This window comes from Fundulus heteroclitus, chromosome 14, assembly GCF_011125445.2.
Source record: "Fundulus heteroclitus isolate FHET01 chromosome 14, MU-UCD_Fhet_4.1, whole genome shotgun sequence".
Lineage (NCBI taxonomy): Eukaryota > Metazoa > Chordata > Actinopteri > Cyprinodontiformes > Fundulidae > Fundulus > Fundulus heteroclitus.
This window is the reverse complement of record NC_046374.1, coordinates 23,778,903-23,794,707: the sequence shown is the minus strand read 5'-3', so window position 1 is coordinate 23,794,707 and position 15,805 is coordinate 23,778,903. Positions and strand designations below refer to the sequence as shown.

Sequence of the window (15,805 nt, the reverse complement as noted above, 5' to 3'; positions counted from 1 at the left end):
GCAGGAGTGGCGCTGTAATGGATAAATTGAGCAAGAGATGAAGTAAATTATACAGTATATTTTCTACATATTTACTATCACAGATTTCTGTTCCACCCGGAACACGACTGAAATTGGAGTATAAACCATAAGATACTACCTGTAAACTTCTGTTTTACAGCCAGAGAGCTGTCACTTTACTGATTATAATGTAGCTCTTTGGATAAAGTGTTATATTTGGACTCTGTTAGCATAACTTTCAATCTCTGAAGGTTGTCCTTGGGATTTTTCTCAACTGGTGCAACCTGTCCTGTTTATATTCAAGTTTTCCTGGGGCCCCAAGACCAGTTGTAGCCTCTAAGCGTCTGCAAATTGGCTTTTACGTTTAGGCCTAAAATAAAAAAGAAGTAGGGCTAAATTAGAAACAGAACACCTCTAACCCTCTGAAAAGGTAAGGAATGACGACCTTAATGCTCGTTTGTCCTGACAGATCCCGTTTCCTACTCAAGGTTTGTTATTTTCTAATTAGGGTTTACGATCTTAAACCTTCCCTCTGTAAGCAGATCACTGGTGGTAAATAGATGCTGTGGCTCCTTGTTGCAATTATTATTGTCAGGGTTTATTTAAAGGAGGACATCTACAGGTTAATCACCAGATGTCTCTAAGCCAACTTCAGGAAAACAAAAATTAAAATTACACCATTCTCTCCTCCCAGTTAAGGTCCACTTTTAGGATGGGGTTTGTGAAATAGTGAATGATGTTTTGAAGCGTACTGAATTAACCTATTTTTTGGGTTTGCTGCTTCTTTGTACTTCTGGATCCCTTTTTTGCGGTCTTCAAAGGATTTCTTTGGCTTTGTGCTTTTTTTATTTTCTTTGGTCCAAGCATCGTTGGAAGGCTTAAAAAGGAGTCGGTTTCAGGCTTTGCTTTCTGAAACCCAAGGATACTGATTCACTTTGTTTTTTGTTTCTCTCTTCCACACCTCCCACTGTTAGAAAACCATCTCCCCAGGTCATACTTTAGCAGTTCAGGTGAATTATTTAATGTGTTTAGTAATACTGCATACAACAATAGCTCTAGTTTGCTTTGCTTTGTTATTTTAGCTTGTTTTAACATGTACAGGCCTGACCATGTTAATGCACCTGACTTTAATAAAGCATTCACTGCTACTGCAACCATCAAAATGCTCTCAAATTCAAAAACAACGTTCATCAGGGGCTGTTGTCACTCAGGAGGAGCAGACGAACCGTTTCCTGTCTCCAACTTTAATATTGAGAATGTGTGAGAGCTTTGGTTTACTCTCTCTGGGCGTTTTGTAGCTGGAGGAGAGGAGCTGCAGAGTGTGGAGAGCAGCAGACAGGTGAGGGATGTCAGGAAGAGCGAGGAATGAAGTGACAGGAGAAGTGAAGTGTGTGCGTGCAGAGTAGCAGAGGGAGTGGGAGTCGGGGAGGCTTTCGATGGAAATGAGAGGAGATGTTTATGTGCAAGTAGGTCAGCTGTAATGCACAGCGACCATGTGGGACTTTTTTTTTTTTTTTACTGTTGTATGTTTTTAATGCAACATATAAATTCACTCCATCACTGATGTTTTGTAGGTTACTGTCAAATGTAGAGATCATTGTCTGCGAGGACGCTGCAGTCCCAGAGCATATGAACCCGTTATTGTTGCGGAGACGGTGACATAGAGGCACAAGCGGTGCCGCAGAAAGAAATTACTCGAGAATTAATCATTCCCCCTGAACGTTTTCTCTGAGGACACTTATATTCTCGATGGGTTCACCTGTTTGTACCAGCAGCACGACAACATTAGAGCTCATCTAGCCTTTCTCTCGTTAGTCAGCTCATTTAGTATGGTATTTTCCAGGAGTAGGACCCCCATTGCTGTATGCGAGTATCTGCCTTGAACTGGTTCAGCGTTAGGATAGAAGCCCTAGAGAGCTGCAGATGGCCACCCCTGGTCCAACACAACAAAGAAAAATGGATCCATATCCTGACTCTAGCTTATCTGTTTGGGTTAGAGATGGTTTTAAATGCAGTCATGGTGATCACACAGATGTGTGCTGTTTACCGTGTTTGTTTTTGAAGCTAAACTGTAATGAACTGGAAATGTGAGCTTTTCTCACAGGAATTCCTGTAACGTCTTTGTTTCTCTTTGTGAAGGCTTTTAGCAGTTGTTTTTTCGTTGTTTGTTTGTTTGTTTTGGTGTGCTGCATGTGAGTTGGTAGCTCACTAGAAAATGGTCTATGTTCAACAACTCCCCTTCTGGTTTTCCGTAGGGAGTGGATCCTGCTTTATCCCCCCCCCCCCCCCAGAAACACTCGTAATGGATGGGATGTTGTTCACCTCTTTCTCAGTTCATCCATTTGCTCCAGTCGCTTTAGAAAAAAGTTATTTTTTCTACTGTAGTTGCTGCTGGTGCATTATGGTCAGTATGAATCTGACAGTTTTCTTCAGTCAATATCTAAACAAATAAGTAACTGATGCTTTTGATATCTAGAGCAGGGGCTACAAAGTGGGGGTCGGGACCCTCCTGTGGGCCGCGAGATGATTTGATGCTGATGTTCTGAAAAGATTAAGCATTTCCTTATTTGCAAAGCCAATACCAAAGTATAACTTTACAAGACATTTTTCATTTTACCTCAGGGGTAACACTGCAGTTCTTATAAAAAATACTACTTTATTTGCCTAGTTTTACAACTATATTCTCATATTATTACTTTACTGTGTTTACTCCCCACAAAAAGGAAAAAAATCCCACCAGCCAAAAGGGGGTTAGTAATCACTGCTGCTGTTAATTAGGGGGTTGCAGGCTGAAAGGTTTGGGCACCCCTGATCAGAATGGCATTTCTTCATGTGATGTTCCAGCAGCCTTATGTTGTTTGCATCCCACACTAAAAAAAAAATCATCTATGTATCTTATTCACATTTTAAGATGAACTTGACCAGGTGTAAATATTTTTCTTGATGCTTACAGTGGAAACAAGTTATTGCATAATTGACAGCGCTGACCTGACCGTCCGATTCAAGAATCTTGTCACGGCGTGCTACTGTGGTGACATTTCTTTTTGAGACAGACACCGGCTCAGAATGCATACGAGACAATATATACCGTTAGAGAGAGATTCAAAGTCTGTGCAATATTCTTAAACCTTCTCATACAGAACTGAGCAATGAAACATTCCTGATATTATGGTGTGTAACAGACTGAGTCTTCTCAGCAGGGGGCGATTGCCCTCACAGCTTTGACTAAGAAGCTGTTTTTGAGTCTGTTTTGGATTTGATGTTCGTAAAAGGTTTGACTGATGGAAGAGGGACAAACAGTGCCTTGCTCGGGTGGGTGGGATCAGTGGCAATTCTTCTGATCCTTCTCTGGACTCGTGCAACATAAACCGAGTCCAGTTCTTACAGACGGCAACCTACAATCCCCTGTGCTGTCCTCACCCCCATGCTAAGTCCTTCCTGTCCTTCACTGTGCAGCTCCCATACAACACCATTATGTTGAGACATAAAACACTTTCTATTGTAGATCTGTAAAAGTTTTTTAGCAGCTTAGTGGAAAAGTGCACTCCACCAACAGGCCTGGTTTAAATGTTTTTCCTCTGCATAATAATTCTCATTTAGCCCCGAGTATCTGCAGTCATAGTTGAAACCAGATATTTGCATGAAGTGTGTAGAAAGATGCATAAGTTTTTTTTTCTCCCTATCAACATTATTTTAGTGTTTTAGGCCATTGAGGATTAGCAAAATTATATTTACTAAATACCAGCGGTATTTTTTTTTTTTTTTTAGATTTTTAAGACTAATTCAGAAATTTAAATGCATTTCCTCAGTATTTGATGGACTTAATCTGTACGCCTTGTGTCAAACCTTGTGGGTCTCCTTCCACATGCTTCGCAGAATTATAATTTGGCAATTCAGGCACAACCAGTAACTTGGTCAGGCTTGTAGACTTGCTCACACCTTTTCAGCTCTACCCACAATTTTGTACTGACAACTCGACATTGATTTTATTGGCCTTAAACTACTTTATTAATTAAGACTTGTGGAGGTCCACAGCACTTTTCCTGATATCTTAGCTGTTTTATTTTCTCCCCTTTTTTTTCCCATGATGACACACAAGACAGCAGCATGTTTGAGGTACATGAAATATTCTGTGCTTAACTCAAATGCTATGAATTGACGTATCAGAAGCTTATAATGCCATAACATAAACATCACACCTTTCCCTAATTGTTGACATTTTTAGCAGCTTTTCAGTTGGTTTTAATTGTATATAATACAACAGAAAAAGTGTAAAATGCATAATCTAAGTCTGTAGCTTCCAGGTAAAAACACTGGGATACCAGTGCTGGCTGGTTTGATTTGTTCTGAATCTTGAGCTTTTCTCTATCAAATGTTATTAGCTTTGTAACATAATGTAAAAAAGGCATTTAAGTTAAATTAGGAAAAGCTAATACTGGTTAATATGAACAGATTTATCAAAATTTATAGTTTATTACCGAGAGCAGGAAAGATGACATTTATTTCATCTTTAAAATAAAGACTTTTATTAATCTCCTAAAGACTGAAGATGAACCAAATGCTGTTATTCAATTTTAACTATGCTGCCAAATATTTAGGGGTAATTCATCCTCAATCTGCAAGTAATCAATTTTTTTTATTCTTTTTTTATGCCCAAAGCACCAAATAAGCATCTGCTGTATCTTAAAGCTGCAAGGTTCCTCGTGTATCTATAAGGGACATAAGACGCAAAGAAACATATTTGTGTGAAAGAAGATTGAATAACGACTTAAAATCAGCTTCCAGAAACATCTGTCAGGTTTTGATATTTTTGAGCTGGGGTGCAGAAAGAATTACCTTCTGAAGCAGCTCGGTTCTTGTTAGATTGGCCAGAATCTGTCGTGACGGATGTGATCTATCTTGCAAGCCTTCAGACTTTCCGCTTGAGGCCAAAACACAAAAGGTCCGACTTATCACCTTCCCAGTGAGTGAGTCAGTGCTGGGCTCGAGGGGTTTAAATGGTCAACATTACTCCATCATACACCAGCATGCCGCTGCTTGACCAAACACAGCTTTTAAATAATCATAAGGCATCTGATTCCCGCATTTATGCATGTACTGTTCATATGAAATATAAGTGTAATACCACTAATTATTGACTTAGCACGTTGTATATTTTACTGGATGTGGAAAGATTAAGATGTTAATTTCCCAGTTTTTAGGTTTGACGCATTTGTTCCCTTCTAACCTGACTCTCGCCAGATAGATTTCGTTCTGCAGAGCTCCACACATCCATCTGGGATCGCTCCATTGTAGATGTATTTCAGAAGGAGGGCCCTTATTAAAGGGGAAGTCCGGTCAACAAGGAAAAATCAGGGTATCATTAGCTATAACTAAAACTAATACGTTTGTGGTTATTTAATTAACTTATCTTTAATCAATAAGATAATAAAAACATAAATTGTCGTCTGAATCACTGTGTATGGGGGCTGACATTACTGCCCATATTTGGGCAGTAATGGGCGTTTGACATCACATCCTGGGGCGTGGAAAAGCGGAAGCGGCGACGGCATTTCTCTCCGCTTTCCATGCAAAGTCAATAGGAGCCGTTCTACATAGCTGCAATCATCAATAATTTTTTCGGATTTCCAGAGGACTTCACCGCTGACATTCCCAAGAGCTTTTGCTGAAGCAACAATGCTCACGTGCATGGCCATCGGATGTTCCAACACAACTGGTAAAAGTAGAAAAAAACATTGCTTATTTCAACTTACCGATTCATGAGCCACCGGGCTCGTTGCTGGATTGCCAACTTGAACAGAGCGGATTTGCCATTTAACTCCTGGCCAGAGAGAAAACACGTCATATGCAGCGACCATTTTGAAGAAGAATGTTTTGAACATGACATGAGAGCGAGGATTTTCTGTAAGTTATTTTTTATTTTAGAATTTTTTATTTTGAATTTGCAGGGATGGTCACCGAGCAGAGGGGCGGAGGGATACCACATGTGATGTGGTATCCCTCCGCCCCAGCATGTGCTGGAACGCTCTTATATTTTATTATTTATACAATAATGACCACCTGCCCTATTTACTAGAGGGAAAATGTATAACTTAAGTCACTTCAGCGCGATCTCTCCTCCGCTGTGTGTGTGTGCGCGCTCCGCTGCAGCGCTGGAAAAGCCGTGCTGCGGCGGAGCGCGCACACACACACACACACACACACGCGTGTATACATATATACTGTAGGACCCGACTGAGTTTGCACTGGAAATAGGTACGCTGGATTCCGTCAAAAGTCCGGTTTCTGTCAAGAAACTCTTCTAAAAAAATCCATATCGCTATCAGATGATAGCTCCACGGAACTCTCATCACTGTCACTAAGTACTTCATCCCTCTCTGCTTCGTACAGAGCAGCAGTCCTCGCCATGTTGGAAAATAGTGCGCCGTGACAAACAGAGCGTTGAAACTTGCTCAACTGCGGGTCCGCCGAGTGACGTCAAAAAATGGGAGGTGACAGTTCTATTCTTGACCAAGATGGATTCCTCCACATAAACATGATTAAATGAAAATTATTCATAATTAAAAAAACGTATAATTTTTTGCACAGTATGTAGTAGTTTTATATTTAAAGTACTTTCAGCAGTTTGAATTCTGATTTTGACCGGACTTCTCCTTTAAAAATCCTTGTATATGACTGTATAAACCACTTGTCTGCCATTTTTACTGATACGCTATAAGCTCTTACTAAACCCAGTCGGCAGAAGGGCGAAAACATGGTTTTCACTAATTAAAGCCTGCAAAGGCGTTCTTTGGTGTTCTTTTAAAGAATTAATATTCGGTAGATTGGACAACACTGATGAAATAGCATCAATGTTATTGCTTGCTCCCTCGCTGCGAGCCGCTATTGTTTGAGTCCAAATAGTCGCTTCTCTGATACCTCACATCTACAGAAATCCCACCCGGCGATCCTGATTGGCTCGTCCATTTTAAATTGTATTGAAATCGCTCCCAATGGCAGCGGGTCCTAATGGGTGTGTGGAGCCGAGTGAAGCCCGGCAGAACTACGTCAATCTGGGCAAGAGTCGGGTTACTTTTCTTACCCATTTTATCCATACTCCAGAAAAGGCACACGTCAGCAACAGATGATCCACTATTTACAGTTTTTAATACCCTAATGTAATTTTTCAGAAGCAAACTTATCAGTGTGACAGTCGAGGTTAATGCTCGAGGAGATTTCTGTTTGATGAATGGGAAGATATTGTTCATATAAAAATACTTATTTCTGAATTTTAACAAAAACTGTTTACATTCTTAATCCGAACGTACATACTAATATTTTAACCTCACACTAAAATACATGATTAGTGCAACGTTTTTTGCACCATCTATAGTCTAAATCTAATTATCCTATTGTAGGGATCAAAATATTCATTCCTTTGGCAGATCATTTTATTTACCTGGTCAAATCAAGGATAAATACTCTAATTTTAAGAACATTTGTACTTATAGTTCCCCTTTTGGAGTGTGGATGTAGTGAAACCTGGATGGATGAGCGCGTATAGACACTGGATGGTGGGATGTTTTACTCAACACTACAAAATGTTGGTTTTACTCTACAAATGATCTTCTGTGTAAGTGGTCAAGTGCTCTTGCAGTAGCAGCTCAGTTCATTGTCCCTTGGGGCCCACTCTGTGTATTATAATTAGGATTGACTTCCACTGCAGATAATTGGATATAACGGTCACTTGGTTGTTTTGGAGAAAATTGGCTCTTATTCGATTCTACAGATTTGAATCAGATTGGATTCTATATGTAACTGCATGTGAATTTAACCTGCTTATAAACTACCTTGACATATTTTTGTAATTTGGCAGTGTGCTAATTAACTGTATTGAATTATTAACATGAAGAACATCATAAAAGAAAACAGATTTCTCAGTCACTTTGTTTAGCAGATGGCGGGATGAGCTGTTCTTGCTCTTAAACTCTTGCTTTGGAGTTCTGTAGTCGTAAGTCGGGTTGGCTTATCAGGCATGGTGGAGCTGTGAGGGGGAGACGGCTTCAGACCTGTGAGGAACGTCGAGGGCAGAGGGATAGAATGACACAGAAAAGATGGAGCAGTGAAATGTATGCAGAGGAACTGGGTGGGAGCTAGGTGTGAAGTTTTCTATGTAAATTAGACTTTGTATGTTTATATGCAAGTGGGTCAGTTGCGAAGAACAGCGTCCACAAGGGACGTGTATCTTTTTGCTGCTCCTTTGTTCTTGGCACCACATGAGGACAAATGCACTGAAATGTTGACTGTTTCCCAGGAAATCGTCACATACGGAGCACATTTTAAGCCGACTTCCACAGTCCCTGCACACCGCCTCTCTCATGTAGCCTGTCACAGACAACATTGGTAGCAAATGGTGCATGAATGTGACAAAAAGGACTTTATATGACATTTGTTTGCTGCCATCTTTAACACAGATCCTAAAGAGTTTGCATGTGTGTCTCCGTTTCATCCAGCCTGTGTCTGAAGCTTCGGTTAAATGTGGATAAATACTATACTAAGCTAATTTACGGTGAGGATAATTTGTTTTCACTGTCAGGCAGTTGGAGGACACCTAAACAGGCAGCTATCACCTCATTAACTGGTCTAATTGACTGATGAAGGTACACATCAGAAAAGCTGATACAAATTCACAATCCAGGACGGAAATGCTTCAGCTTAGGCTTTGATTTCCGTGGCAGAAAAGAAAGGGAGAAAGAATATGATTGAAGGCTGGCCATCCTGTTATAGTGGGAAGATGGTCTTTATAGTTTAAAGACGTAATTTTTATTGCATTATTACAAAGCTAAATAAAGTGTCAAACAGCTCTGAGCGGAAATAGACACTGATTATACTCTTATATACTGGTGTTTTGCTAACTTTAGATCAGGCTTTTTATGCTCAATATCTTCCCGTTTGTGGGTTTATTTATGGACATCTGCCACATTAGCAATAGTTTCACTAGTATGTTGGGATTTGACATTTAGTGATGTGAGATGTTGCAAAAATTTAAACTGTCAGATTTTGGGGCCGCATAGAGACTGTGGCTAGGGTTGCAAACTCCTTGTAAAATAAATAACCTCTTGGTAGTGTTGTCCTACCCTATTGTTTTTACGTGTGTGTGTGTGAGGACTTTGTAAACACTTAACTCGAACCAAAGATTAATCAGATGCATGTTTTTGAGTGATACGAATATACATGGAAAACAAATTATTCTACAATTTATTGAATAATTAATTTAAAGTACAAAATAAAATTACCGGACTAAAATAAATCTTAGAGTAATAAACCCGTCTTGAAAAGACCTTTGTCTTGCCTAACTTAAAACGATCTAAAATAAGATAACAGTATAACGCAGATCACTCGACTTTGTATTTTTGCATCACAAAGGCGCAGCCCTTGGATCTGTTGAAGGAAGATTACTCAAACATGGGGGAAACATTGCATGAAAAGCACAATAACACGAGACAGATATATGCAGGTCAACATTTGAGACTGGTCGGGTGCAGTTCATCTGTATTTATGAGCATCAGTTGTGTGTCACAGAACAGAACAATTAGTGCTTTTACGTAAAGGCTGCAGCAACAGAAAAAGTCGCTAGATTTGTTACTTTACTGAAGAAAAAAGTTGCTAAATTATCAACAGTTCTTACTTTGGAGGCACAAGACAGAGCTGCTGCTTTTATACCCCATAGCAGAAGAGCTACTGACGTCAGTTTCTCCAAGTGGTGTTACAAAGACTTTTGAACCAATAGATATACTGATAAAAAATTCAATCCAAGACTCCCATTGAACCTTAGGAGGGCACCACACTGAAGGGTTTACACACAAAAGCACGATATTTAACAAACATGCAGTCATTTCTGAAAATAACAACCAGGATATGTACGCAGCCCTATAACAAGACAATGTTAGGAGTTTATTTGCAAAAAAAATAGGTTGATTTGGGGGTTAGTTGCTCTTCAATTAGAGCAAGACCCAATAAGGGTGGAAAATTCCGCCCCCTTCAGAGTTATGTTTAATTTTAGTGTCACTGCCCTGTTTTCTAAAACATTAGACAAGATTACACTTAGTTTCCACTTAATGGAAGTGTTTTCCTTTGATACGGTCATGCATTTATTTTTATTATAATTGCTCATCTTCAGTGTGCCTCTGTGCTTCCATTTGCCTGTAAATTAACTTTTTAAAAAGATTTTACTACTGAGGGACAAATAAAAGATCATTCTATCCCAAAATAGTTTCAAAACGAATGTGGACCTGGAGGATACACATATTTTTACAGTTTAAACAAGGATCTGACTTCTGTTTCTCCCATTTAACCTCGGTTCTTCCCTTGTTTTTTTCCATTTTGCTTTCAGCCGACCCACCCATGGGTTTCCGTGAAGTCCTGCTGCGTGACGGCCCCGAGGGCTTTGCCAAGGCTGTCCGGGCCCACCAGGGTCTGCTGCTAATGGACACAACATTCAGGGACGCCCACCAGTCGCTCCTGGCAACAAGGGTCCGGACTCACGACCTGAAGAAGATCTCCCCGTTCGTCAGCCACAACTTCAGCAACCTCTTCAGCCTGGAGAACTGGGGAGGTGAGCTCACTTCTGGTTAATGTGCAGCTGAGAACATGAAGCTTTTAATGGCACACACTATATCGGGTTTCCAGCTTACTTTGACATCTGACCTGGTGGTTCCAGTGTTCTTTCCGGGCTACAAAAGAGATTCAAAGTCGTTTGTGTAAATGTTAGTTCGTTGCATCAGGTTAATATAACAAACATTGACAATAAAAATCCAAATCCATTTTATTTTTAAAGCATATGTGGGAATACGATTTGTTTAAACAAAGCGACGTTCAGTACTAAAACAAAGGACATAAATAACAGATTACACTTTATTTGAAGGCGTTTACGTAAGACTGACATTACAGTGTCATAAACATGACGTAACACCAGTTATGAACATAAATGACTCTTTATGAATGTTTAGGACTGTTGTCATTGTCATTCGGTAAATTATGACACTTTTAAAGCAAAGTTGACATTGTTTAAAATGTCTTTGTTATGACAACTTGACATTAACAGACGAGGTTAAATTTAGGGCTTGATTTGGAATTAGGTTAAATTTAGGGCTTGATTTGGGGTTTTGTTAAGGGCTCGTCATAACAAAGACATTTTAAACAATGTCAACTTTGCTTTAATAGTGTCATAATCTACCGAATGACAATTAATGACAGCAGTCCTAAACATTCATAAAGAGTCATTTATGTTCATAACAGGTGTTATGTCATGTTTATGACTGTGTAATGTAGTCTTATGTACACCCCTTCAAATAAAGTGTTACCTAATAATATAATCGAATGGAAAATGAAAAGGTTTTCTGTATGATCACAGGGACGTCTGTCCTGCAGGTATGAACAAAAACAACCTGATGCGCCACCTTTACTTCCGCCCAATGCTCCAAGCGGGATTTTAATCCGTTTCCAACTTTATTAAAAACAACAATCAATGATGTTTCAGTACTATGTAGATGTTTAACAGTGGACTGAAAACCTCCCATATCTGCCCAGAGAATCCTTTAATTGGATAAAAACTGTTTTCTCAGTTTGGTCAGCTGTAGTTTAAAAAGAAACAGGAGTTTTGAGATTGATCTAAAACTTAAGTACACAGACATTCACACTAATGCTTTTTCCTTCTATGTGTATGTAAGGAAAAGATGTGCTGTAGGTCATCTGGTTGAAGTAGCAGTTTTGAATCCAGCAGAAAATGAATGAAATACAAGATCAGCCACATTTATGCATCAAAGTACATTCCTAACCTTGCGGGGCTCAAATATTGGGAAAAGAATATGGAACGCAATTATTTTATCAATATGGAAAGGATGATTTAAATAATTATGATAATTCTGTCAAGAAAAAAAAACAATTTATTGGGCATATAGAAAAAAAATGAGAACCATGTCCAGTTATCATAAAGTCCTACAAATCATGGATTTACAAACATGTTCTTTTCTCTTCATAAGTTAAACACTTTAGCACAACTACACTGTAGGATTTTAGCGGCGTTTTACCAGTGCACCGCTCTTCCACTCAGCTGTTTGAGCTGCAGAACCAGATAGACTTTCACTCTTTTCCTTCATTGTAAACATTGCAGTAAAGGTGGGAAACACTATTCGTTTAAGAAAACTTTAATTCTTTAGATTAAACCAGTGGCAGCAATACGGACAAATAGATCTCTATTGCAGAAAGAAAGTTCAGACAGTAAATATAAATTACAAAATGTAAAGTAATTATCACATCTGTCCCCTTTATAAAATTGTCATTTTACTTGTGTAAGCCTAATTTTAATGTTTTTAATTGTGAGGGATGCCAGAAACATGAGTTTTTTTTTTTTTTTTTTACTCTTGCTTTCTATGTGACATTGTGTTGTGCTGGCTTCTAATTGGTTGCTTTAGTGCTCGTGGCCATTCAGCACTTTTTGTATCATTCTTCAACCAATCAGATTAGTTCATGATGCGTGTCAGTCAAAGTCACACCCCTGGCGGCTCAAATGTGCAAGCATGAATGTCACTCAAGCGTGATGCAAACAGAAGAGACAGATGAATATGACAAGACAGGAGGGAATGGGGCAGCAAAAGGAAAGCTGTCATTTATTTAAAAAATACTTTCATGAGGCTTTTGCTGGATGAACTTGGACCGGAGCGACAAGACATTCCCAGACCCCACTGGATTGCACCTATATGCTAAAGAAACTAATTTGATTCCTCTGTCTGTGTGCTACAAATAATCCACTGCTTTTTTCGGACTATAAGGCGCACTTAAAATCCTTAAATTTTCTCAAAGATTTATGGGGCGCCTTTATATATGGTTAAAGTTGTGCTTACTGACTGATTTTATGTGGTACAGTGCGCTCAAAAACCAGCTAAGATGTGTAAGTAGGACTTTGCTTAGCAACGAAGCCGCTCCACTCGATGGAGCATTAGGAGCATTACGGTACACTGTGTCACTACCTGATAGGACCCCTGAGCTGTCTACAAGACTGCCTGACTGTAATGTCTGAACTAGAAGTGCATCCGTGTAAAGGCAGCCCGCACCCGGAGTACGTGTTAGCTACAGTGAACTAAGTAAATTAATTCAATATAAAAAAAGTTGTTTATTTTGGCTTTATGTTAGAAACAGGACAGAGTAGTCCACCTCAGCAGAGAGCTGTGTAACGTTACCAGATTTGATTTCTCTAATGAAAAACTCTTTTACGTCAGGACAGCAGCAGGACCGCGTAAATGCCTCTTGTTGCGCTAAACTTTTTTACTCCATAATGATTCACTGAAATCAGGGACATATCTGGGGACAAGTCATCCAAAACAGGACTGTCCCCGAAAATCAGGGACATCTGGTCACCCCACCGGAGGGACGGAGTGATATTACTCTGTTGGGAAGAATATGTAATGCGCCTTACAATCCAGTGCGTTTTATGGTCCGAAAACTACCAGCAAATCCAAGGAGTAGCAGAATGTGACGATGACGTTGTTCTCAGTTTCATTGTTTTTGTGATAGTTTGGATCCAAAATCAAATCTGAAAGCTCAAGCTTTTGTCTTGTTTTACCAGGTAAGTGTTTAACCCACGGACAGATTGAAAAGGTGGAAGTAGTTGATTTTAATGCATTCAAAGAACATAAAAAAAAAACATTTCTTGGTATTTGAAAATGCTGAGCACAGTTTAAAGTCCATCAAAAGAAAACTGGTTACTGATCAAGTGATGAATGCTTCAGTCATTTACTGGTTTTCCACTGAGTCCTTTCAGCTAACTACATCCAGGAACGTAAAATACAGAAAAACTGAAATACAAACGTAACAAAAAATATTTCAGAGAAATAATGTGAATACTCAGAAAAACAATAGGTGTGTTCCAGGCTTCTTTGATGAATAGGTTCAGCTCTGTTATTTTACACGAGCTGTGAAAACCTCGTCACCGAAAAGTCTCATTCTTCCAACTCCAAGCAGCCTGTTCAGTGAGTTTCCACAAAGAAAATGATTATACCTTTTCCCTGCCTTTAGTCATTGCAGAAATTCACTTGTCAATGAAACTTCACACGGCACGAACAATCTAATCACGTCTGAGCAGAAGATGCAATTACGCTGAAATTGGACAGAAGGAATATATGTGCATCAGGTCGGAGCTCCTTGTTTATAGCATGAATCTGGGTTGCTTTGAGCAGGTTTTTCTCCAGTTTGAACCCACGAACACTTGGGACGAATCTTCAGGTTGAAACATTTAATGTGCAGTTATTGTTTAAAAAAAAAATAACTCAGAGGAATTGGTCTTTAGTTGTTTCAAGGGCTTCAGGGGCAACGAGAGCTGAACAAAAGCCTTTGTTGTTTCAGCTTTTTATTTGAGTGCTTGACTCATCGTTAAGCTGAGGTTTTAAATAAAGACCTTAAAAAAAATTTGATTTTATTTCTTCCTAGCAGATCTTCATGTACCACTCAAGAAAAAAAGCAATTAATTTACTTCATTGCACTTTTAGTGTATATATGTAGATTCTAACGGAAAACGATTATAGAAAAAGTTCATAAATATATTTGGATTCAATTTGGCTCAAATGCTTCAGTTTGAACCCAAAAAGTATTATATAAATTCTCTTTAGCTGTGTAAAAGCAGTTGGAATAAAAACAAACAAACCTTGTGACTATTAACATTAGTATTTTACTTTGTGTGAAGTAGCTGGGCGGGTGCCAGGAGAGCTTGATTAATATGCGTCTCATTATGTTTTGTAAACCGAACGGTAGGATTGCTTTGATTAAATCGTATGAAAACCTTTTTGAGTTTTCCTTATCTTTAAGGAAGCCACTTCCAAGTTTTTGGCAGAGACAGCATTAAGATGGAGTTTGCCATTTATTTTGACTGACTTATAACAACTTGACAGCCCTAACTGTGAGGATCCTGGATCTGTAACGCTTTGTCTCTGGGTTTATGCTCTGTGGGATGGAGGGATTGCTTAGGCTTTTAAAAGCAGTGGTAAATCTCCCACTGACCGTGACACAGTTGGTGGGGTTTACTTCACTGATAAAAGGACACAGACTGAGCCATTTAGCGATTTATTTTTTCTCCTAATGTTCTTATCTGAGATTTAGTTGCGCCACAAACAAGAAACCCCTGGAGAGGATGGGAATTTGTTGATTTTTCCTAATATGTGGATCTAATTTGCTAAACCGTCTCACTCCAAGCCTCCTCTTCTGCACAAAAACCTGAGTTTCAAAAATCGGTAAGATGGATTTTTGACAATTATCCCTTAGGTGGTGCAGATTTTTTCTTACCATCATACTAAAAGGGTTTAGAGATGGTACTTCAAAAGCACTTCGTTCTGGGAAAGTTTTTCTGTGCGTTTATTAACTACTGCTTATTAGAAATTTGATGTAAGTCGCAACACTTAAAGGAGGGAAAACCCAGAAGATCGTCTTCTCTTCGCCGTTCCCCGTCGATCCATCTTTGTAGGGCAGGGGTGTGAAACTCAACACCCTGGACCAATTTTAAATGTGTACTAGGGATGCACAGCTAACAAATCCTAGAACACTCTGCTGGTGTGTTGGTGTCAATTTTCTAACAAAACGTGAAGGTTGGCCCACGTCTTTGTCCAAGTCTTTAATTTGGACCGGTGCGTATTTGAGTTGAACACACAGTTCTGGGGGATCACGCTAATGATACTGTGTGTGGGAGATTTAATAACATTCAAGCCTTCAGAAGTCCATTTCATACTTCCTGCTCAGTACATAAAACTTGTAGGACTTCGTATTTTCAGTTTATAAATTT

General features: G+C 39.2%; 1 protein-coding gene across 3 annotated transcripts in view; it reads left to right on the top strand.

The window, feature by feature from the left end:
• The window catches only part of pcxb (pyruvate carboxylase b), a 429,275-nt gene that overhangs the window by 336,290 nt on the left and 77,180 nt on the right, over positions 1-15,805 (top strand). For all 3 annotated transcript variants that reach the window (XM_036146585.1, XM_036146583.1, XM_036146584.1), the window contains one exon: positions 10,373-10,594. In XM_036146585.1, the coding sequence (XP_036002478.1) occupies positions 10,373-10,594 (222 nt within the window). The remainder of the gene's footprint in view (positions 1-10,372; positions 10,595-15,805) is intronic.